The sequence below is a fragment of the Sander vitreus genome, chromosome 15 (genome assembly GCF_031162955.1).
Source record: "Sander vitreus isolate 19-12246 chromosome 15, sanVit1, whole genome shotgun sequence".
Lineage (NCBI taxonomy): Eukaryota > Metazoa > Chordata > Actinopteri > Perciformes > Percidae > Sander > Sander vitreus.
Window position 1 is genome coordinate 3187525 of NC_135869.1, and position 24779 is coordinate 3212303.

General features: G+C 41.6%; 1 protein-coding gene across 1 annotated transcript; it reads left to right on the forward strand.

Moving 5' to 3' along the window:
• Positions 1–4350: 4350 nt before the first annotated feature.
• slc16a3a (solute carrier family 16 member 3a) lies at positions 4351–24110 on the forward strand. The gene is made up of 7 exons (XM_078270313.1): positions 4351–4583; positions 10605–10689; positions 11045–11305; positions 14023–14166; positions 15381–15991; positions 16103–16283; positions 17187–24110. Exons 3-7 carry the CDS (start codon positions 11083–11085, stop codon positions 17603–17605), a joined length of 1578 nt encoding a protein of 525 aa, XP_078126439.1. The 5' UTR covers positions 4351–4583; positions 10605–10689; positions 11045–11082; the 3' UTR covers positions 17606–24110.
• The last annotated feature ends 669 nt before the right edge of the window (positions 24111–24779 follow it).

The window sequence follows — 24779 nt, forward strand, 5'->3', positions numbered from 1 at the left end:
AGAAATGAAAGTTTTGACAGAGCCTCAACATCGAATTGAGTAAAATGGAGTAAAATACAGACTTCACTTGTCCTGTACGAAGGCACCGCACGTAACCTAAACAAGAGGGGATCATTTCTAAATCGCATGAGGGCCCCTTGTAATATAGTCCCATGCAAATAGGGCTTAACAGACAGTCAAAAAATATTAGTAAACATGAACATTTGAGTTCCAAATCCAAAAACTGGAGTGCTAAAACTCAAATGTGTGATGTCAAAGTATAAAGTGTGCTCCATAGACAATGAAAAAGATGTTCTAGATGACCCTGAGAGCACCCAGGGCAATGTTCGGAGTATATGGAAACATTTTCTGTTTCTGAACGCGATAGAATAGAACAAAATCGGACTCCCATTCATTGTCTATGGAGCAGCTCCACACTTTGTACAAGTTTGAGGGTTACTTCTCTGGTTTCTGGCTCTAAAGGAGAGTAGCTTGTGTACGCTAACATCGACTGAACTTTCCTCGGCCATTGGAATAACAATTTAGGTGGCGCTAAACTCTCAGCTTAGGTTTTCACATATAGGTCTTGCCTAGTGCAGCTTTAATATCTTATACCAATGTATTACTATAAAGTATTGGTGTGTGCAATATAGTTCCTTACAGCACACCACTGGGTGGTGCTGTGAGGCAACATGAGCACCTGCCTACTGCAGCACAGGCAGGACCGTTAACACAACAGGTCATTGCTTCTCCCTGCAGGATGTGAAGAGATCCACGGTGAGAACTCTCAAACCAAATGAGAGAAAGGATACAAAACAAAGTGGGGGGAAAAAAAGAGTTAATGTTTGGTTTATGGTGCTATACATCAAACACATTTCTGGGTGTATTTAAAAAATAAAAAATAAAAATGTTTTAGATAATGAAATGTGAGCGTCTGGAGTATTAGTCCAGGGGGGAAAACACACACACATGCTTTCTGTCCAGGGGTAGAGTGGGAGTGGGGCAGGGGGAGTGCTGACGTCAGCAAACCACAGTCTCCTCCCCACAGCAACAGCACAGTAGTTTATTTATTCCCTGGTTATTAACACTCTGTCAGTCAGAGCGTTACAGCAGCCACACACCTCCAGGCGCAGCTTCCGACCAATGCAAACACATCACTAATGCACCTTACACGTACATGGGGACTTAAGTTGGTATGGGGAAAGTAGTCTCTACTGTAGAAAAACATGGACGTAGTGTGGATAGAGTGAGAAAATGACATTGTGAGGCTTGGTATTTTGTGTCTGACACTCAGCATTTGGTCAAAGTGGAGGAAGCCTGCGTGCAGCTGAGGTGGGACAAGCAAGCATCACAACAGCTGACTGTAATACAGGAGGACACCTGTCAATCAAGCAAACATGCCCCAATGCACGAGTCGCTTAATACTTAAAGCTGCACTAATCCATAGCTGTACATCTCGCAGCTCAGTTCTCAGATTCTTCACGTACACAGTGGTGGAATGTAACTAAGTACATTTCCTCACTACTGTACTGAAGTACAAATGTTGAGGTACTTGTACTTTACTTGAGTCTTTTCTTTTCATGCCACTTTCTGCTTCTACTCGGCTACATTTCAGAGAGAAATATTGTACTTTTTTACTCCACTACATTCATCTGACAGCTTTATTTACTAGTTACTTTACAAATTCAGATTTTTGCACACAAAACACATGTAGTTTATAAAATATGTTTTATTATAAACTACCCAACAACATTTAGACCTACAAGTCCAGCTGAAATGATAAAACACAGAACTGTTTGGATCGTTTCCAGATTTTTTATCTTTTAATACTTGAAGTACATTTTCCTGATGATACTTACATACTTTTACTTAAAGTGCTCATATTATGCTTTTTCCCCTTTCCTTTATTGAGTTATAAATATTTTCTGTGCATGCAATAGGTTTACAAAGTGAAAAAGCCCAAAGTCCACCCCAAAGGGACTTACCATCTCCAACAGAAAACCCTGTTCACGCCCTCATACTCTGCTTCTGACTGGCTAGTAGTCCTTACCTAGCTACTGAGCATGTGCGACTCCCAACAAAGATGGAACAGAAGTGAGATGTCTCACTCTGTAGCTAAAACAGAGAGCTCAACACACAGGGTGAAAAGAGGAGCTGCAGCAATGTGCAGTACAACAAAAATATGGTGTTTTTTGAAAATTAAACCACGTAAACCTATTCTGATATAACCTCTAAATACAATTATGAACCTGAAAATGAGCATAATATGAGCACTTTAAGTAACATTTTCAATGCAGGACTTTTACTTGTAACAGAGTATTTGTTACAGTGTGGTATTAGTGCTTTTCCTTGAGTAAAAGATCTGAATACTTCTTCCACCGCTGCCTGTACACCAGCGCAGAGTTAGCTATATGCTGGCTGTTATGGAAAAACTCAGGAGCAGCACAACTCTGGCTATGTGAAGAAGGTTTCGGGAGACTACACAGAAGCATTTAATGAAATCTCGATCGAGGAGACTTAGACTAAGTAGTACAGTTGAAACCTCAGTGCCATCCCAACTCTAACTGTCTGTGTATTCCCAAGAGGCATATATGTCCTGCTGAAGCTATCAAGTTTGAATATTATTTGTTATGCAAAGATATTGCTGGCGCCATAACATAGACACCGCAGTCAAAGATGCTCACCCAAATCTTTTGCGAGTTCAGTCTATCTCTCTGGGGAATGGGCTAGGCCCCTTTACCCTGTTTTCACCGACCTTTAAAAGGACAAGGTCCCCGAACACAGGGGATCCAGACAGAAAAGATTAAAATGAAAAAAGAAGGAAGACGTAGGCTACTTTATTGATCCCGCATAGGGGAAATTACATTTTTTCACTCTGTGTTATTACACACAGACCTGAAATACACATGCCCAGGACCTATACATTCGCTAATGGAGAGATGTCATAGTAAGGGGGCTGCCCATTAAAGAGCAGTTGGGGGTTTGGTGCCTTGCTCAAGGAGGTGAACTGGCAAGTCTCCAGCTACCAATCCATATTCCCTACTTGGTCCGCATGGGGGGCTTGAACCGGCGGTGACCCTCCGGTTCCCAAGACAAGTCCCTACGGACTAAGCAACTGCCACCCGAAAATGACATACAGCAAAGGGCCACAGGCTGGAATTGTATCCACGGCTGCTGCGGTAAGAACTGAGCCTTTGTACAGAAAGGGAGTGCCAGAGCATGTGATCCACAGAGAGACAACAGGCAAAGCATGACTGGACGGAGAAGGTGTGTATGGCAGATCTGAGTCACAGATGGGGAAAATACTGGTTTCAGGCAGGTATAAAAAAAACAACAGGGCACAACTACAAGATAATTCACTTGGGATGAGGCCAAAGTGTAACCACAGAAGGTTTCACAACAAACCGGTGAAGAGGAAGAACACCGACGCAGCTAGGTGATTTCAGTTATTCTGGCTGATTGGACCTCTGCTCGGGTTGAAGGTGGGCCGGAGCTTTGATGGGAATTTATTAGTGCACAAATCTTTTTCTACCAATAAGAATGATAAAGCCGTCGTCTGTCCTGCCCACAGGTGCAACAAAGCTGACAAGAGACTCAGGAAGATCTCAATCAATAAGTCAATACACACCACACACACGTTTGTTTCACTATCTTTGTGGGGACCCGTCATTGACATAATGCATTCCCTAGCCCCTTACCCTAACCATCCCAACTAAATGCCTAACCTTAACCCTCACCATAACCTAATTCTAACCCTAATCCTAAAACCAAGTCTTAACCCTCAAACAGCCCTTTAACCTTGTGGGGTCCAGCATTTTGGACCCCACGAATATAGTAAAACAAACACACACACACACACACACACACACACACACAGAAGAAGAGGTCCAATCAGACAGATTATCTGACAACACGTGCGTGTGGGCGTTCAGGGCCTTTAACTCATGTAGTGGCAATCAGAGGAAATGGACCGCAGGTGTTACGAGTTTGGTTGGAGAGCAGAATGTAGGTTAGCCACGCCCAGACACACAGGACAGAGAGGGGGAAAACAAACAAACAGAAAGAAATACTAGTTAGCATAGGCCCTACTACAGTTTTGAATTCAGTTTTTTTTTTTATGTGATAGGCCTAATGCATTGAAAAATAAAGGGGAAATCTACCTTTACGGTCTTATTAAAGACACCAACGTTAGCCTATATCCCACCATTTTAAGCTAACTATTGAACTAGATATTAATCTTGTTAAACGCTCACGCTCATCTCCCGAAAAGGCGCGCGCGCACACACACACACACACACACACACACACGACTGTAAAAATATGTCTACGTCACATACAGGGAGGGTTACAGAGAATCTTTGGCCGCTACACTGTTAACAAAACAACGGGCCAGAAATAGCCATAGCAGCGCGCGCGGTGTCCTCATCGGTCACTGGTGAGTGACGCTGCTGAGGAGGAGGCACTAGGACCCAGCAGCATGAGGGCTGCTGCTCCCTGCCCACAGCTCTCTGTCTGCTGATTGTCTGTGGACGTGCGGGCAGAAACGCGGCTCCGGTGATGAAGCTGGATGAGGGTACGGTCACAGATCTCGGCTGCATCACCCGGTAAGAGAGTCAACCGTTTTTCAATGCGTCATCACGACTCATCCCATCAATCCAATCTCTCCGCTTACAGACAAATGCAAGTCAATATAATAATTATAATATTAGTAACTTTTATTTATATAGCGCCTTTCAAGAAACCCAAGGACACTTTACATAATTACTGTGGCTAAGCTAAAGGAGGTTGTAGGCTGTGGTGAACAGGTGGTGTTTCAGGAGTCATTTTAAAAACGTCCAGGGATGTAACATTTCGGATATCGGCAGGGAGGGCGTTCCAGAGGGATGGGGCTGGTGTAAGTGAAGCAGGAATGCGTCTGTCACGCACAGCCACAGGGAGCGACACATGAATATTAACAGTCACATTTAATATAGCCTATCAGGGACCCGTGACGTCCGTCTTCTCACGTGGTTTTAAATGGTCATTTTTGGATGCATGTTTCCTCGTACGATGCCAGCCACTAGGGATGCTGTGTGGAGTGACGTGGGAACAAGTCGGGATTGGCTGGTTTAGTCTTAAAAATTAAAACCCTTTTTATTTTGAAAGGACATAGGCCTAGCCCTATTCTCAGAGTAATTTACAAACAGTTTTCATTGGACAAACATTTTCATTGGAAGGGCATCACTAATTAGTGGTGTAAAGGGAACTGAATCTGACATTAGTATAATTATTGATAACTTCATACTTAATAAATTAAATGACATGCAGCAGGTGAGCTATCCAGGCGCCCGATAATAGGCTACTTTTAATTTGTTCATACAATGTATAATTATTAGGGCTGTCAAACGATAACATTTTAAAATCGCTGAATTTCTATAGTTAATCGCGTATTTTATCACATGATTAAAATTCTATTTTGCATTTCAGAACAGTTTTTAAGTACATATTAACAATGGAAAGCAATTTTTACCAGTGTATCTTGATTGGGAATCAAATGAATGCAAAGAAAGTTACTTTATGAACTTGATTTTAAGATTTGTAATTATTTATTTACTGTAAAGAAAAGAAAAAATGTGTGAATCTGTCATTATTGCACAATTCCTCTAAGTACCTAACTAAAAATCCCTATCCTTAGTAACTCCTAAATAATGTTGATTCCTCACTGACGTCCAGTGATGACCGGTTAATGAGACAGCGTTTGCAGCACCTTGCAGCAGTTCCAGTTGGGCTGCTTTCTCCGTGTCATACAGGCTGTGTGTGGGGCTGCTGTCCCCCTCGACGGCAATGAGACAGGTCAGAACATGCCAACCATAGTACGTCTTTAAGACCCGAGTCCTCTACGATGCTGACAGGTCTGCAGTTAGTTGCCACCCGTTTCGCAAGAGCTGTAGTAATTTTTTGGGATTTGGTTTCATCCACAGGTCGGCAAGTAGCACTCGTTTCGAGTGGGGGGGGGCGGAAAGAGGGAGAGAATACCATTGCAGTATTGAATAATTGGAGCCCAGACGCAATTTTGTAATATTCTAAATTTCTGATCCTCTGAATAAAAACAGAAAATTGGAAAAACAGTTTAAAGATCCAATTTTTTAATTTGTCAAGGTGGAAAAAAAATGAAAAATTGGATATTTTAACCCATTTTTCTGTTTTTCCAAATGTCCGTTTGTGCTTAGAAAATTGAACTGATAAGTGTTACACTGACCCATCACGTTAACTGTACTACTATGCTTAGCTCCGTAGGTGGTAGCGCAAGCTTGACGTGCTTCGGTGATATTTTAATTCGGCTTTACACAACGTGCATATGGCTTTCGACTTGTCTACGAGCCATCCGGGAGTTTTGGAAAATAAAAGGCTCCATTCAGAGTTATTGCTGCTGTCTTTCTCCATCATGCTGCAGCAGCAGGATGTGTTACGAGGAAGTGGCAGCTTAATGATAAGTAACGGCGCTGCAAAGGGTCAAAATAGTAGCCTGTTAGGCACGACGCAAAGCCGAGTGAAGTGTAAAATAAATTAATAAATGCCGTCATGCAATTAATGCGATTTAAATAAATAAATAAATAAATTAACGCATTATGTTCGGCCCTTAATCACATCGCGATTAACGCGTTAATGCTGAAAGCCCTAATAATTATTCAACATGTTATCATAGACTTGCTTCTTTACTTGCCTTATGAAGTTGTTAAAGCAAACGTGTTAGCAAATTATTTACACATTCAGCAGAAACAGTCAAATGAATTCGGACTCGTCAATATTCGCTCTCATTTTAGCTCTGTTTTGGTCTCTACCAAAGGAAATATCTGTCTCTTTAGCTGCTATATAATCCACTATGTCTGCTGGCTGCTGTCTGGCTCTGAGCAGGTACACTGTAGAAACAATGTGCAAAATGTGTACCTTTAGGGGTCCAACGGCTCATCACTGGGGCAGTGTCCTCAAAGGTACACCCATTCTACCTTTTAAAAGGTAAGCTAATGCCGGTATTTTTTCGATTTGGACCCTATTTTCCCATGCATCTGTGTCTGAGTGACTAATGTGGACAAAAATCTTTAAAACAGTTTCAGTATTGAGCGAGAACGCTGTGACCGGCAACCCGTGAACTGATCTGCAATGAGACCCTATAGGGCAAATGCACACCATCACGAACCGTGGTTCTTTTTGCCACTGACAGGCTCAGATTGTTATTATACGTGTCTGACTACATCATGGGAAGATGTAGTGCCTGATGTGTAGTCATGTGTAGCCTCAGACTACATCAAGGTTTATTCCCCTTGGTTAATAGACTTGTGGAGACATAATGTAATGAAATGTGCAGAATGTTTTTTTTCCACACACACAGTTGACGGACAACCCGAGACAGAGTTTATAAACTGCCGACAGATTGTCAGTGTGGTGCTGCTTAGCTCGGTAAGCTTGCCGACGGGTGTCGAACGACTGCCGCTCCCTTTCTCTTGCCAGCGAATACGTTGGTTTGGAACATGGACCCTTTCTCAGTGTGGAACTTATAGTCTACCTTATCAACCTATAGCAAAAGTAGGCTACATATAAGTAGCTTATGGATAAACCCTGACTCTTTGAGGGTACATCACCAGCATTTCTACCTTTTAGAGAACATAAATGGACCTGAACCCTTGTTTTCTGACAGTGCAGAGTACAGTGGGACTATCGGAGCTTTTTCACTTAAAACAACTGCTGCAGCTGCTGCTGTTGCAAACCAGGTTGATCAGAGCTCTGAGACTGAACGAAAACAATAAATGGGCCGAAATACCAAAACAATGAACTGAAATAAGCCAAAGATCTCCTTAGAGCTGATATATGAGGAGTTGCAGATTCACATCAGATAGTAAAATGTTAACTAGTGCAGCTTTAAAGATGAAGTCCTACCAAACTCAATTTATTACATTTCAGATGTGTTCTGTTCTGTTTGTCCTACAAATGACTAACATCTGGAGGTCAGAGCTCACTTCATACACTCCATTAGCCTTCTGGGTCACAAATGCTGCTAATAAAAGAACTTGGCTGGCTGTAAGAACAGCAGCTTTGAAAATTCCATACATTTTATTGAACGAGAAATCATTAATAGTTGAAATGTTAATTTAAATACATTTTGCAGTGGGCCATATGCCCCTCAAGGTCTTAAAGTGCATTCAATAGCTTCCCCAAATTTCCAGCTCACCGTTTTTATGTTTTTAAAATTCATCTGTGACAAATCTCAAAGTGGGAGGACATTGGATGACTTTGGGTCACTACTGTCTGCTTTTACACAATCAGAGAGTGTGTAGTTGTTTGCAGATAAGCCAAGCCGCATCCATCACTTAGATTTTTGGCAAAGAGGTGTAGCATCAAGACTTTATCTGATATCCAAGGAGACTCAGAGGACGATCTTTATGAAAGCAGATATTACAAAGCTGTGTATAAAATATTGCAGCATCTTGCCTTGGGGACTGACTGGTTACGTCACAGTCAGTGTGAGGCTTGAAATGATCATGTTACCTGGAGACACTGGATTTCTGGCTGTTTGGGCGTGAGTGGAAAAAACCCACACAACTCATTTTTTCAGCTCTCTCAGGATTTAAATAAACTGATGGAGCCCCTGGCCATTTCCTCACTGTCCAAACAGCAGATGAGTGTATCTACTAGGGATGGGCATCGTTTGGATTTGAACAATTCTGATTCCAATTCCAATTCTTCCTTTCGATTCCGGTTCTTATCGATTCTTTCCAGAGAGAGAACTGTCTACTAGGACTGCGTGTGGACGATGCTCTTGGCCGAGGTGCTAAATTGTGGTTGTGGTGGTAAAAGCAATGTCTGGCTCCAGAGACCCACTGGAACTATTAGTCACCCAGTGCTGGCCCATTACTAAGAATAATAGGGTGCAGTGTAATTCACACTTGCTGTTCTGGTTACTGCTGGCTTGTAAATACTGGAGGCGATGAGGGAAAATGTTACAATCAGTATGTAGGTTCAACTGCTACAGACGGAGTGTTCAAATGAAATCGTATCTGTAAATTTGACCTATTTCATGCCTTTAAATTGTTGTAAACGTTTTTAATTGGTTGATAGTTTTGTTTATGGAGATTGATTAAAAAGAGTTTGGTTTACAGTTCAGTCCTTAAGTAGTAGAACGATGCTCTGTACTCCAGCACATTTGCAGATTTAAAAAAAGAAAACACAATAACTATGAGATTAAGTGCCGACTTTCAGCTTTAATTCAACGGTTTTACGCAGTCACATTACATGAACAGTGTCGTAAGTGTAGCTCTTTTTTATAACTTTTTATTCATGGTCTGCTTTTTTTTAAGGAGAGCAAAAATTTCAATAAGCTAAATAAAGTCGATGTCCGTTTTATTTGTATAGCACCTTAAAACACATTAAAACAAAGCATAAATAGAAATAGGAATACACAACAAGACATTCATCAAAGACAAACAAGACGTACAAGTGCGACCATACAAATTCTCTCACACACACACACACACACACGTGTCTCAGACTTAGTCAGCCAAGAACATTCTACTGTTTAGCCTTAAAAACTCCTTGGTTGCCTTATATGTCTAGTATTCGCTGCATTGTCCTAACATTCAACTACTACAAAAATAAAATAAAAGAGCCTGATTTTATGTATTTCCCTTATTATACTTTACTTTCATACTAACTTATAGCTCTACTCTGCAGTACAAAAACACTGCTGTTTCTTATTTCCATGCCTTTCATGGACGAGCGGGTGATGATGCTAACTTCTTGCCTGGGACATGTTAGCATTAGCCTCAGTCTCATAACATAAAATAGTACAGTCATCAAGTACACATGTAAGATACCTTTTTATGGGGTTCTTGTTTTAAAACAAGTCCACTTGAAAAATGTCAAATTCAGCTGAAGGCAACGTGTTTAACCAACTCACGGAGCTCATTTTAGCTTAATCAGCTAGCTAGCTAAACCTGATAAAATCTGTGAGGACAGTTGTTATTTCAGTCGCTGGAAAGCTGCTTGTTAACACTTTTTTTTTTTTTTTTGCCTTAAGTATTTTGATGGTAAATCTGCTACCGTTATTGTAAACTACATAGTTTATGTTCTGCTAGAACGGAAAGCTTGACAGCCATAGCAACAGTAGCAACTAGGGCTGCACGATAAGAGGAAAATATGCGATAACGTTGAATATCGCGATAAATAACAGATATTAAAGTGTACTCCGTTCTGCTGCTTTAGTATTCTTCTAAAATACAACAAACTGCTTGTTGAATTTAAAAGAAATGAAAGGTAATCATTTCCAACATTCTTTTATTGAACAAATTGAACAATTGAATTGAATATAAAATGGACCTCTAAAAAAAGATGACAGTTACATTTTGAAGTGCTGTTTTCTGCTGATTCTTTCTTTCAACTAAATTTGTGATGTGTCCCAGCATTTCGCAATGCGTTTATTGTCTCCCCCCACCGACATTGTACAGCCCTAGTAGCAACAGCAACTGAGGGGAGCAGCACTGAAACAATTATTTATATCTGAAATAAAGGGACATGCTTTGTCTGATGTTTAGAAGACAGAAATACAAATGTTGCTCCTTGAAGTGATTTCACTTTCTGGTTCTTTGTTTTAGTTCCTGTTGGGTGTTGGTCCAATCAGCGCTGATGCACATCATGTGTGACTGTGAAGATTTCTGAGGGGAGCACGTCAGATCCTGTGTGAGTCTCTACAACCCACTGTTAGCATTCACTTCTCTGCATCCCTACCATAGACTGTAAAAATCTGTGCTGAATCATGTTTCCGGATATTGTATAAGCTACACATTTGCAGCTTTAAGGGCATACAACAGCAAGTGGAGCTAAAACTTTAAGAGTGTCTGGCAATTCCAGTTAATGATAATTGTATCGCAGTTCATCTAAAAAATGGTAATGCTAAACAGTAATGTTAAATGCTACACATATCCGCTTTGGCAAAATATGTTCTGTCTCGGAGCAGTCTAATCATGTTGCAGAACTAAATTAGATGCACTTAAAGAGAAACTCTAACTGCTTGTCATTTTCATTTTTCTTTTAGCATTTCTGTTTGCCATTAACACAGAGCCCTAGAGCACCATGGGAGGCGTGGTGGTGGATGTGGACACAGGTGGGGTGAAGGCTCCAGATGGCGGGTGGGGCTGGGCAGTGCTTGCCGGCTGTTTTGTCATCACAGGTTTCTCGTACGCTTTCCCTAAAGCGATGAGTGTCTTTTTCAAAGAGCTGATCAGGGAGTTTGGGGTGGGATACAGCGACACTGCCTGGATCTCCTCCATCTTGCTGGCCATGCTCTACGGCACAGGTAGGCTGCTGCGTGTACAGCACATAGAGCACAATACACATACAAGTGGACACAACTAACTGTTGAATTGTTTCATTCACCCGTGCACTAAACACTCCCAAACTACAATAGAGTGCTTTTTTTTTTTGTTCACGGTCTGTATCTTTAAGTCTTTATTTGTCACGTGCACAACAATTACAGTGGAGCAGTCGTTGGCAATTCAATTCTTATTCTCAGGAAAAACACAGTAAAAAATAAGAATCCTAGACATAGACATAAAATACAAAATATTGCAGAAGTTAAAGCATAACTCTCTCCAAAATGCAACCTAGGGTCTTTTTGTGAATATACCCGAGTCAAACTTTCGTAATTAATTAAAAGCATAATTAGGATGGAAACGCCACTTTTAAGATTTACCATATTCTTGTTTTTCGGTCAAATGGCCTTTTGAATGGGAGTGCTAGGGGCACTACTATGATACCATCAAAATCACTATTTTTAAAACACTAAGAAGGCTCGACACAACATGAGACTTTGCTCCAAGTATCACCAGGGGCTCTACACATGAACTCGAGCATTGAGAACATTGTTTGTGTACACAGAGTTTACTAAAAAAGGTTTTGAACAACTCACTTTAGCAGTTCTTGTTTACGCTATCCGCCATCTTGTCAGTCAAAAAGAGTCGATCTCCGAATGTAACGTGACAGGGAGGAGAGTAAAGATGGAAAGCTCCTAAGCTTAGTTCCATATAAATGCACGGATAGTTTGTTGTTTTATCGTTAGTGAAGAACAATATTGACCTTGTAGTTGAAAAAGGATATAAGAATGACGTTTCCCGTGGCCGGGTTGGGTCAGTTGGTAGAGCAAGCGCACATGTACTTAGAGGTTTATGCCTCGACGCAGAGGTCCAGGGTTTGAGCCCGACCTGTGACGGTTTCCTGCATGTCTTCCCCCTCTCTCTCTCTCCCCCCTTTCTCACCTAGATGTCCTGTCAAAATAAAGACAGAAAAGCCCAAAAATAAATCTAAAAAAGCAAAAATGAATGACATTTCCTCCTATGGAGTCCGTTCATTTGCATTCGGAGATCGACACTTTTTGACTGACAAGATGGCGGATAGCGTAAACAACTGCTAAAGTGACTCGTTCAAAACCTTTCTTCTTAGTAAACTGTGTACACAAACAATGTTCTCGATGCTCGAGTTCATGTGTAGAGACCCTGGTGATACTTGGAGCAAAGTCTCATGTTGTATTGAGCTTTCTTAGCGTTTTAAAAACAGTGATTTTGATGTGCCCCTAGCACTCCCATTCAATAGGTCATTTGACCGAAAAACGAGAATACGGTAAATCTCAAAAGTGGCGCTTCTGTCCTAATTATGCTTTTAAACGAAAGTTTGACTCGGGTATATTCACAAAAAGACCCTAGGTTGCATTTTGGCGAGAGTTCCGCTTACATATTATATGTAACAGAATAAAATAAAATAGAGCATAAACAAGCAAACGGTGGTAACAGAAAATACTGTGTACAGTGTATGTAAACTGCGGTGTGTTCAGGTAAAAAAGGTAGTAGAAGTCGTGTAAAGGCAAAGTGTATAGTGTGCTGTGAGTAAAGTGTCACAGTGAACAGAGTTCAGCAGTCTCATGGTCCGTGGGATGAAGCTGTCCCTGAACCTGGTGGTGCGGGACTGGATGCTGCGGTGCTGTCTGCTGGACAGCAGCAGGCAGAACAGTTTGTGGCGGGGGGTCGCTGATAATCCTGTCGGCCTTCTTCCTGCACCGCTGGGTGTGGAGGACAGGTCCTCCATGGATGGCAGCTCTGTCCTGGTCATGTGCTGGGCAGTTTTCACCACCCTCTGTAGAATCCTACAGTTGAAGGCAGTGCAAGGCAGCAATGCAGCCAGTCAGCATAGTCTCAATGGTACACCAGTAGAAGTTACAGAGTATCCTGGAGTCCATGTTAAACTTCCTTGGCCTGCAGAGAAAGAAGAGCCTGAACCTTAACCTGTTGACTCTCTCCAGAACAGCACCTGAAGCTGTTGACTCTATCCACAGAGTGCACGGGGTGCATGTTGCAAAAAATACTTAATGTACTATAATTACAGTACTTCTGTGGACTTTCCACTGACTGTATAAATTCACTTTCCACTTTTACAAGCGTGAGGACTACCCAAACAGAAAATCAAAATAGTTTATCAAATAAGCGGATTTTCCAAAATGGCTATTGGACTATTCCTTAAATGAAATTTGAGCATTCAGCTCAGTCATTCCACTTGTGTATAAAGGTTATTATGATAGTATATATTTATAAATAGTTTAATATTATGTACATTATATGATTGAACTAAATACTATTAAGTGTGTGTGTGTGTGTGTATATATATATGTGTGTGTATATATATACACATACACATACACACACACAGTAGCTTAAAAAACTTAAGTGGAAACAGCCAAAACATAGTTAAATGTAAATGTTGTCCTTTCGCTGTCCCTTAAGTTCCCCCTTATTCTCACTGCATTTTTCAAGGAAATGTCAACATACTAAGAGGAACAGTATGAATTTTTGGGAAATATACTTGCTTGCTTTACCCAGTCAGATGAAAAAAATCAATATCAACTTCATCACCCCTCCTTCCAAACTCTCCAAAGCGGTCTTATTTACACACTGTATCTCACACTCCTAGAAGAACTAGACCACACAGACACACACAGCCTGACTGAGTGTGTCACACTTTATCCAGGTCCTCTGTGCAGTGTGCTGGTGAACCGCTTTGGCTGTCGCCCAGTGATGATGGTGGGTGGCCTCTTTGCCTCTCTGGGAATGATCCTGGCCTCCTTCTCCACCAGCATCATCCACATCTACCTCTGTATAGGGGTCATTACAGGTCGGACTGAAAGTTTCTGTTGTAACATCTGACTTCTCCTAACCAAGATAAATTAACACACCTACCTTAGGCTCACATCCATCCCTGCAAACTGACATTAACATATACAGTAGTTTAGTATGTGACACGTACAGTATATGAGGATACAGCCTTTTAAAGCCTCTCAGAAGAATTTGATATTACCCTTTAAAAGTATTAATCAGTGCTTCACACTGGTGTATATAAACATATAAACATTAGAGGCAGATAGACCTCTTCAACTTGGACAATGGACCCGGTGGTGTTAAGCTTGATTTATACTTCTGCGTAAAAGTACGCCGCGTACCACGCCGTTGTCCACGCCGTTGCTACGTACGTAGGTTCGTGGAGACACGAACCTACGTCGGACCCTAAGCCGTAGCCTGACGTGCACCTCTCGAAAAATACAACTACACTTAAGTCGCTCGGCCGCGGCTTGGGAGGTTAACTTTTCCTGCTACAGATTTCCCACCATGGTCAGAAAGAACAGGGGAGACACTTTGTTTCTCTCGCTATGACTCTAGAGTCTGTACTCGCTCCGAAGTTAATCGCCGTCACGCTCTCACTTTCTCCCTCGCTCTATCACACACTCCCCACACACACACACATGCCGGCTGGACGCACACACCAACGCACAAGTATAAACATCAGGCCACTTGCGTAGGCTACGGCGAAAGCTCTGTGTGGAGCCTCCACACAACCATAAATCAAGCTTAAGATGGTTAACTGTAGGGCTGGGTATAGCCAATAATGTCTTTCGATTACATTTCTTATTTTTTTCGATGTCAGTTATGTTAGGAACATTTCAGTTACAATACCAATTTTGCTTGGATACGAAAAAGATTCTCAGAACTTATACTGTAAATTGTGCAAGCGAGTAGCAACGCTCAAATATTTATTTATAATGCACACATTTACATTACATTGACCCCCCCCCCCCAAAACGTTTGCGGTGGGTTATGCGTCCATGCGGAAAAGGCATATGTAAAAACATCGATTTCAGGATTTTATTAAGCAATACCAAATAACTCAAACAAAGATCCATTTTAATTGGAGAATCGATTATTTTCCCCAGCCCCCCTATGTTTTTAAATTAAGTACTAGATTAATATAGGAGTATAAGAGATAAAACAAAAGTCATACATGTTTGAATAAAGAGTCAAATAATATAAAAAGGTTTCTCTCTTTTGCTGCAGGTTTGGGCTTAGCCCTGAACTTCCAACCATCTCTCATTATGCTCAACCGCTATTTCAGTGAGAAGCGTCCTCTGGCCAATGGGCTATCAGCCGCTGGAAGCCCTGTGGCCCTGTGCTGCCTCTCGCCCCTGGGCCAACTCCTCCAGGACCACTACGGATGGAGGGGGGGCTTCCTCATCCTGGGTGGCATTCTACTCAACTGTTGTGTGTGCGGTGCGCTAATGAAGCCTCTGGTTGCCCCCAAGACTCTCAAGGCTAAGGACCTGGAACAGGACAACAAAGAAGAAACTGAGAAAAAGAAGAAGCCCAAAGCCAAACTGCTGGACTTCTCTGTGTTCAAAGACTGTGGGTTTGTCATCTACACTGTGTCGGCGTCCATCATGGTGCTGGGGCTGTTTGTGCCTCCAGTGTTTGTCGTGAGCTATGCTAAAGAGCTGGGGAATGAGGACACCAAATCAGCTCTGCTGCTCACTATCCTGGGCTTCATTGACATTTTTGCACGGCCCACATGTGGTGTGATTGCTGGGCTGAAATGGGTGCGGCCTCGTTGCGTCTACCTCCTTAGCTTTGCTATGCTTTTCAATGGAATCACTGACCTGGTCGGGTCACAGGTAGGTGAATGCTTGCTTGTAATGAACTGGAAAGATAAAGCTTAGACCAGTGGTGTAAAACCTATACATGTTTTGCTCTTCCTTAACAATGCATTCCATATTTGTTCCCAGGCCAAGGACTACGTCTCGCTGGTGGTCTTCTGCATCTTCTTTGGCATCTCCTACGGCATGGTGGGTGCCCTGCAGTTTGAGGTTCTCATGGCAATAGTTGGTACTGAGAAGTTCTCCAGTGCCATTGGCCTGGTCCTGCTCATGGAGGCCATTGCTGTGCTGGTGGGGCCGCCTGGTGCAGGTATGTAAGCACAAAGACAAAATGACACTATTTATTATAAAGGTTTTTACTGACATTCAAAGACCCCATATGAATGGGCATAAAAAGAGCTGCAGCACCTCGCCGTAAAAGGAAAGCAGAAGTACCCTTTTGTTGCAAGATGTTGCAACACATTCTCACTCCCATCGCGTCAAAAAGCTCTTGGCGTCATATTTAGACGCGCTTGGTCGGGACATTAGTTAACTGACATGTGGCACGAGAATGGGACAGTTAGATTTAGAAAAAGATCGTGGGTGGGGGGGTTACAAAATGTATGTTTCAGTTTTCTGTTTTTGAGTCCTGTCTGGGGTCCCCAGCTAAACACTAGACAGGCTCCAGTATGTCCAAAACCCACACCAAGACCTGGCAGCACATCACCCCAACCCTCATCCACCCTCACTGGCTTCCAATTAAGTCCCACATCACATATAAAATCCTCCTTCTCACCTACAAATCCCTCCATGCCCTGGCCCTGCCTCTGACCTCTTCCATCCATACATCCCACCCTCAGACGCTGACCTGCTCTCCATTCCCCACACCAGACTCTGTACCTTTGGGGACACAGCCTTTAGTGTTGCAGCCCCATCCCTCTGGAACAACCTCCCTGCAGATATCCGAAATGCTACATCCATGGACATATTTTAAAAACTTGTGAAACACCACCTGTTTACCACAGCTTACAACCTCTAATACTGTAAAGTGTCCTTGGGTTTCTTGAAAGGCGCTATATAAATAGATAAATAATTTTGTTATTATTATTGTAAGTACTGCAAGCTGTATGATGTTTTGGACTGAAGGAGTTTCTAAATGTGTATGTGAACTAGCATTATCTCTGTGTGGTTTTCCTATTTCGTCCTCTCATCTGTTTCCCCGTATCTCTGTCAGGCCGGCTTCTTGATGCCACCAAGAACTACATGTGGGTCTTCCTGCTGGCAGGAAGCGAGGTGGTCCTCTCAGCTGTGGTTCTGGCTACTTGTAACTTCCTGTTTATCAGCAACAAGTCCTCAGCACCAGCAGACAAGCTTGACAACATCACAGTGACAGACAATGCCAATACAGAATTGTGCAGCAAACCTGCAGAGATGAATGACGAAGAGGAGAAGGGAGAAAGAGAGGAGCTAGAGAAGGAGACAAAGAAGGAAGAGGTAATAAATGAGTTAAAGGACGAGGAGGAGACCGACAAAAAGAAAGTAGCGGAGGTCAGGCCAGAAAGCGTAACAGTGGACTCGCAGGAAGTGGAAAGGTTCTTAAAAGAGCCACAACAAAATGGTGACATGGCCAACAATCCTGAAACATGCCTGTGAGCAGTTGGGGGGGGGGGGACAATAAACATAAAATTTCTCAAGAGCAATTTTTGAAGGGGACTCAATCAATGCAGCTAAAATTGTACAGTTGTAGAGGATATGTGTAGTTGTGGAACTCCAGTAAGTAGGCTGTCAAGACTTTTATCCACTTTAAACATCGGATGAAGTGATTCTTTTCTTTAATACAGATGATGCTGAACTGAGAACTGAGCCTCCTAGATAACTAGCCAGCCGGCTCATTTTCTGTAACCAAGTTAGCTAACCAACTATCCAACAAACTATTAAACAATCTACCAAACAAGCTAGGTAACGTTATAATCGCTAACATAGAGGATTCATGGAAAAATCAGCTTTTTTTTTTTTTTTTGTCATGGTGCACTATGGTTTCAGCGCAATTTCATTTCATGTCTCAAATCGTAGGCATCTCTCCTTGATCCGTTAGCTGCCTGGCCCCTGAACACACCGTGAAAAAGCCCGGTCTCGGGAGACAACACAGGGGTCGTAAACCTCAAACAAACACTAGTGGCACAGGCTGGGCACCAAAATACAACAAACCACATTCCAGCCAATCACCGACAAGATGGTTGGGGGAGGGGGTGGGGGTTAGTGACAGTTAGTCAGGTAGTCATGACAGTTACAGGCACATGGGGGGAGGGGCGAGCTTGCTCGGTTTTGTTTGGTATTTACTTGGAATGAATCAAAATGACACAGTAGCGTCTGTATTAGAGAAAAGAATAACTTCATCCAACGTTTTAAGTCCCTGACACACATACCCGACGGCTGACCGTCGGCAGAAAAGGCTGGTCAGTCGGCTCCCTGAGGTCAAAAAAGTGCCTTGGAACACACCGAATGGACGCCGTCTTGAGCGTACGTTCTGCTACGTCTCGTAATGCAAAAAAATGAAAACCGGAAATGACAACGCGTCACGTGGGTCTGGCTTCTTCAGCCGATAGTAATGGCGGCCTGTTCGAAATACGAGCTTGTATTTTACGAAAATAGTTCACTGAAACGTGTTTCTGAAAACATTTTAAGCGAGAAATAAGCCGTGCAGTTGCTGAATCTGTCTTCGTTTCAGATCGACAAAGGTCAGTTCAAAAGATTTTCGTCAGATTTTGAGAGGCGTTCGTCACTCATCCCGCTCGTTATTTCCGGGTTAGCACTCCGCCAATCGGATTGGTGGAGCGAGTCCGACTGCCCGCCCTCCGACCCAGCAAGTCAGGTCGGCCAAAATGAAGGCCGACAGCTCCTCCGACGGACGACGGCACGGAACCAACTCGAGTCACTGACCTCGACGACCTGTCCGACGGTTCATTATCGGGTTGGTGTGTCAGGGCCATAAAGTGAATAAAATAGCCTTGTCTACTTACTAGAGTTCCACAACTAATGTCACTGAGTGATTCAAACTTGTTCTCTCCCACCCAGCGTCGTCTCTCTTAACAGTAGTGGTGGGCGGATTGATCCAAATATCGATAATATTGATACCAACGTTGGTATCGATATTCATCAATACCATTATAATAAGATCGATACTTTAGTTTCAGTTTCTCTCCAGTATGCACCGCTGCGGTTTCATCAAAGAGGCGACCTGGCTGTCTGTGTCTGCGTAAGTGCTGGTGCTTTCAAGTGGTCAAGTTCTGTCACGGCGCGGAGCAGGCACACTTTGCTCCTCCTCCCCCCCCCCTCTTGTGATTTGATGTTGTACCATCACGAGACTCAGTGGCACCGGGCAAACAAGCAAGCCAGCAAAACACACACACACACACACACACACACACACACACACGCAGTACAGAGACGGAGCAGAAGAAACGCTGAGAGGAAGAGGAGCGCCGTGTGGCTATATTTTCAGGGCAAAAATGAAACCACGGCAAGCTGTATAATTTGTAAAAATGCTGTAAGATACAGTGGTAACACAACACATTTATACAGGCATATGAAAATTCCGTCCTGGGTTTTAACTTATAATCCAAATGTAAAATCACAAAAACTCTTAGGCTAAAGGTCATGGAAATTCATCCTCCTTAATTATTAAAAGGTATCGTATCGTATCAGCGACATTGGCCCTGTATTTACTTGGTATCGGATCGATACCAAATATTGCAGTATCCACAACACCACTACTTAACAGCGCTGTGCTCCCACTGAACATACTTGTGTGCGGGAGCAGGCAGTGGACCAAACCACTGTGGAAGGAGGGGGGGACTCAAGATGTATGTGTTTGTATTGTTTTACTACTTACACAGTTATTTTAATTACATATTGCATTATTTATAATATACACAGCATGTTTTTTTTTTAATCATTTTTAGGAGGGGACAACTCTTCGATGAGGTAGGTCTTGACTCCCATCCCCCATCCCCCACCCCCCACCCCCCCATGATTCACGCTTAGCAGATAGAGGAGGGTTTAATTACTATGCTCATTCCTTTTTTTTTTTTTTTAAAGAACCCAATAGGATGGACTAGCACGTAGTTATTTTTTTTTAATTTGTTGACAATAACAAATCATACAGTCATTGCAGCCTACTCTCAAAAACAAAAGACTGCTTTCTTTTTAGAACATGTTATAAAGACTCATGTTATCAACAGAAGCTTAGTTGTGTAACTAGGAACACCTTCCTAATAATGCTTAAAATGAGTTAGTGTTCGTCGTGAAAACGCTTGACAGGCTCGTAATGTCCTTACTCCTCGGTGTCATTACAGTATAAAGTATCTTCCCCTATAGTCGCGCTTTAACAGTTACAGTGGAGTTGATGTTTAAATGAGAAGTGTTTTTCTGTCATACCAGTATACTAAATGTTTGCAAATGGGAGCTTCATGCATCGAGTGTGCAGTTGTTTGAAGATTGTCGCTGGTCTCGTTTTAGCTTTGTGATTCCTCCAAAAATTATAAGCAGGGCCCAAATTATTCTCCCCAGCTTTGTTAGGGTCTTTATTACTCATTAGCACATGTCTTGTGAGATATTTACAGTCTTGTAGATGGAGTGTGATATTTAAACTTTTAGAGTTTGCAATAGTCTTATTATTATTACATATATGATTACACATTACATATATTATTAACAAAGATAAAAAATAATCAAAATATATATATATAATAGATATTCCATGATTGGCATACTGGCCTGTAGGTAAGGTAGCCATCCACAGACACATTTAAGCTTAGGGATTCACTAAACTCAATACTAGTGTGTGTGTGTGTGTGTGTGTGTGTGTGTGTGTGTGTCCAAAAACTGGGAGTACAGTATACTTGTGGGGTCCAGACAGCTTAGTGGGGCCAAAAGCTCAAAGGGCTGTTTGAGGGTTAAGACTTAGGTTCTGGTTAGGGTAAGGGTTAAGGTTAGGCATTTAGTTGTAATGGTTAAGGTTAGGGTAAGGGGCTAGGGAATGCATTATGTCAAGGACAGGTCCCCACAAAGATAGTGAGACTGTGTGTGTGTTTTTGGTTTTTTCAGGGAAAGACATTAGCGCATTAACCTGCACTCATACTGCTCTCACAGAGCATGTAGTAAAGTTAACATGAAAAGAGAAAACATCACTCTGTCCCTTGAATCCATAGACTTGTTGCCACTATAGTACAGGTAGCTTTAAGTTAGATAACGTACAGCACACTCACTGTTAGTGGTGGTGCACTCGCAGAGAAAAAACGGCACATAATAAAACAAAACAGCTGGGTGAGTGCTTCATCTGTCAGTGTCCATGGTGACAGATGTAGAAAACGTGGGTGGGACTTCATGTGAAGTGTCAATCAGCTTAGCAATGGGCCATAATGTCTTCATTTGACCATTTAACACAGACGTTGGTCAGCAGGACAATCTACCAAAACAGTGTTTCTTTAAAAATCCACCTGAAACAGCGGCTACAGAAAAAGATGTATTTATTTTTGAATGCTTCTATATGACTTGTCATTGAATATTGTATTTATTTTCCAATGTTATAGATTATTTTATTCGAACGTAAGTTATGTTGAATATCATGCTCTCTAGCTATTTTGTTCCGTCTTACAAAAATGTGTGTAACTAACATTTGAATGTACAGTATGTCCGTCTGTGTGGTGAAGCTGCAATCAAACAGTGGTTTAGAGATGTGTCTTGACAGTGAAGCAGATCAACCTCACATCTGATCCTGGTATCAACACGCAAGCCATGACATGTATAAAGTGGGGCCACACCCCTGTAAAGTCAATTTCACATTCTCACCACAAAATCCTACTGAATGTCACTGATATCAGTCCAAACCGACTAAATTGTTCTTTAATTTGAACCTTTCTGTCTGTCTGTTACAAAATTCTGTATCCATTGTGTGAAAAAAAACATTCTGAAAGTAAAAATGTCATCATAAATCAAGTCCCCTTCCTGTATTTCTCTTATGTGCAATATCAGGAGTTGGTTGTTTTCATTTGGCTCTAATAAATATTATGTAGCCTAATATCCTCTTAACATTTCCAATCCAAGCATCACCGCTTATTCAGTGATTAAAGAAAGCTATACTTTTCATTCATTTAGGCCTACTCGCGGTGGGATTTGTAAAGAAAGCAGAGTTGAAACAAAACATGCAAAAATGAAATCCTCTTTCCAATACCATGGATATAGTGCCACTCTGCCAGACATGCTAAAACACGTATGCACTTCAATATCCAATGGAAAATTATCTCAAAAGGAAATGGCACAACGTGACGTCAACATAAAACGCAGCGTGTTCGAGCCTGGAAGCGGAATTCACTATATGTGGCGAAAACGAAATACTTTTGCCCAGGAAACCCGGCTTGTTCGCTCCTCGGGAGTGTTTTAATCCAATTTCAAATTTTGTATACCTTGTTACGGATTATTAAACTGGCCAACAGTATATTAAAGGAGAAATCCGGCGCAAAATGAACCTAGGGGTTAATAACGCATGATTGCCATCTTGGGAAAACAGTCGCGACCGGTCGAACGGCGAACGCCGTGCAACCGATAACCAGTAACATACCTCAAGCACGGCGTTCGTCGTTCGACTGGTCGTGACTGCTTTCCCAAGATGGCGCCCGTCTGTATACATCAACGGTACTGTCTTTCTAAACTATCTTTTTAATAAACTGTCTGTACACTTACAAAGTTCTCAATGCTTTGGTTTACATGTAGGGACCCTCATTATGCTACCGTGGAAGTGTGGTGCTATTTTGAGCCTTGTTAGTGGTATAGAAATAGCGGTTTCTTTTTACTTTCCTCGTGCCCCGACGACTAGCGTTATAAGCTAATTAGCGGTTTGGGCTAAAACTGGTCACATTCGATTAGCATGAAAACATATCTCATAACGGTCGACTCGGTAATCGTGTTATTAACCCCTAGGTTCATTTTGCTTGCGGATTTCTCCTTTAAATAGTTAAAATCTCCACCTATGCTGGTACTGAGGGACTACTGTCTGCATAACAAGTGTTTCTACCTTTTGATACTTGAAGCGCAGTTTGCTAATACTCAGTCTCATTTTTACTTAAAGGTCCCATATGGTGAAAATGGGTTTTTATGGGATTCTGTGTGTCATATAGGCTCGGGGGTGTCAAGTAAAAGCTGTGAAAATGTGAAATCGCTCACTGCATCATCACCCTACTTATGATGAGACAGATTTGGATCAATTCAATATATCTTTCTCCAGCAGTGTTTCAATAAATGGTCGATCTTTTCTAGACAGAAGCGTCAACAACAAAGTAATAACAGACCTTTTATGTGCAAAATCCATCCCCGCCTCCAGATACAAATGGTCCCCCTTATATGAAAATATTAACTGGAATAGAGCACGGAGTAACCCACATACATTTTTAGTTACAAACAAAGTAAAAGAAATATTTAAAATTCTTCACCATTTTTACCCCTGGAACAAGATTATCTCTAAATGTATCCATACCGTAGACGAAAAATGCAGCTTTTGCTTTATGGAAACAGAAACGTTAGACCATTTATTCTATAGCTGTTCACATAGCTCTTCTCTGTGGAATGATAGACAATGTTTCATTAATAGTCAATTTGGCTCAAACATACATTTATCTAATTTTGATATCTTCTTTTACTTTTTTGACTCAAACCGTACAATATATAGTCAACTTAATAATTCTGCTTGGAAAATTCTTTATTCATAAATCGAAGTTTATGAAAAACAAACCCCTTTTCAATGTTTTTAAACTTGACTTAAAAAATATAGATTGTATTTCTGGATTAGAGGCTAAATCAGCATCAAAATGCATGCAATGCTTATCTGATTTAACTTTATAATTAATTTAACTGATTTTTACTGTCTGATACTCTATGCTATGTACTTTTGTTGTTTATAATTTTTTACTGACTACTTGTTATATATTTTTTTCATCTGTATATCTATTGACTGATATGTATTATTATTATTATTTTTTTTTACTTTCTTACTTATTTGTTTATTCTTTATGAAAACATGATCTGTAACAAAATGATTTGTGTTCTACAAGTTCAATTTCCTTTTTTGACAAATTGTAACAAATGTACTCTGCAATAAAAAAACAAAAAAACAAAAAAATGTCTTGCTCACTGCCACCATTTCTCAAAACTCCCAGCTAAATGGGCCAGTTAGAGTTTGATGTATTTGCTACGTAGAAACCGGGTAACCAATGGGTGTTGTGTTCCAAAATCGACCTAGCCCCGCCCTCTTTTCCACCATTCGCTTCGTGCTGGCCTCTTCTAAAAGAAATGAATTGGTCCTCTTCGCCCGAATCCTCTGAACTTGAGTATTCGGGCTCTAACTGGTAAGGTCTTGCAGATCCCGCTGCCATGTTTATGGTAGGCTTCCGACAAAATGTGATTCCAGGCCGCCTTCTATGTAGATCTGTGCTTAGCCAATCAGAACGTTCTGTGGGCTGAACGTTCCATCCAGCAGCGAATCCAAGCGTTTATGGGAGGGGAGAAAAAAGACTAAGAAAAGTGTGGGAAAATCAACCCAACTCTTTTTTTTTTTTTGGTAACACTATTAAATTAGTGTTTAATAGACACATATAAAGGGTACAGCATTAAGTTTAAGTGTCACCATATGGGACCTTTAAGTGATATTTAGATTATTGTAATTATGTATTTTACATGCTTCTATTGTTTCTTTGAATTAAGTAGAGTAGTCGGAATTAGCTTTTTCCAAACCAAACCCTATCTGTCTTCACCACAGCGCTGTAGACAGACCCCC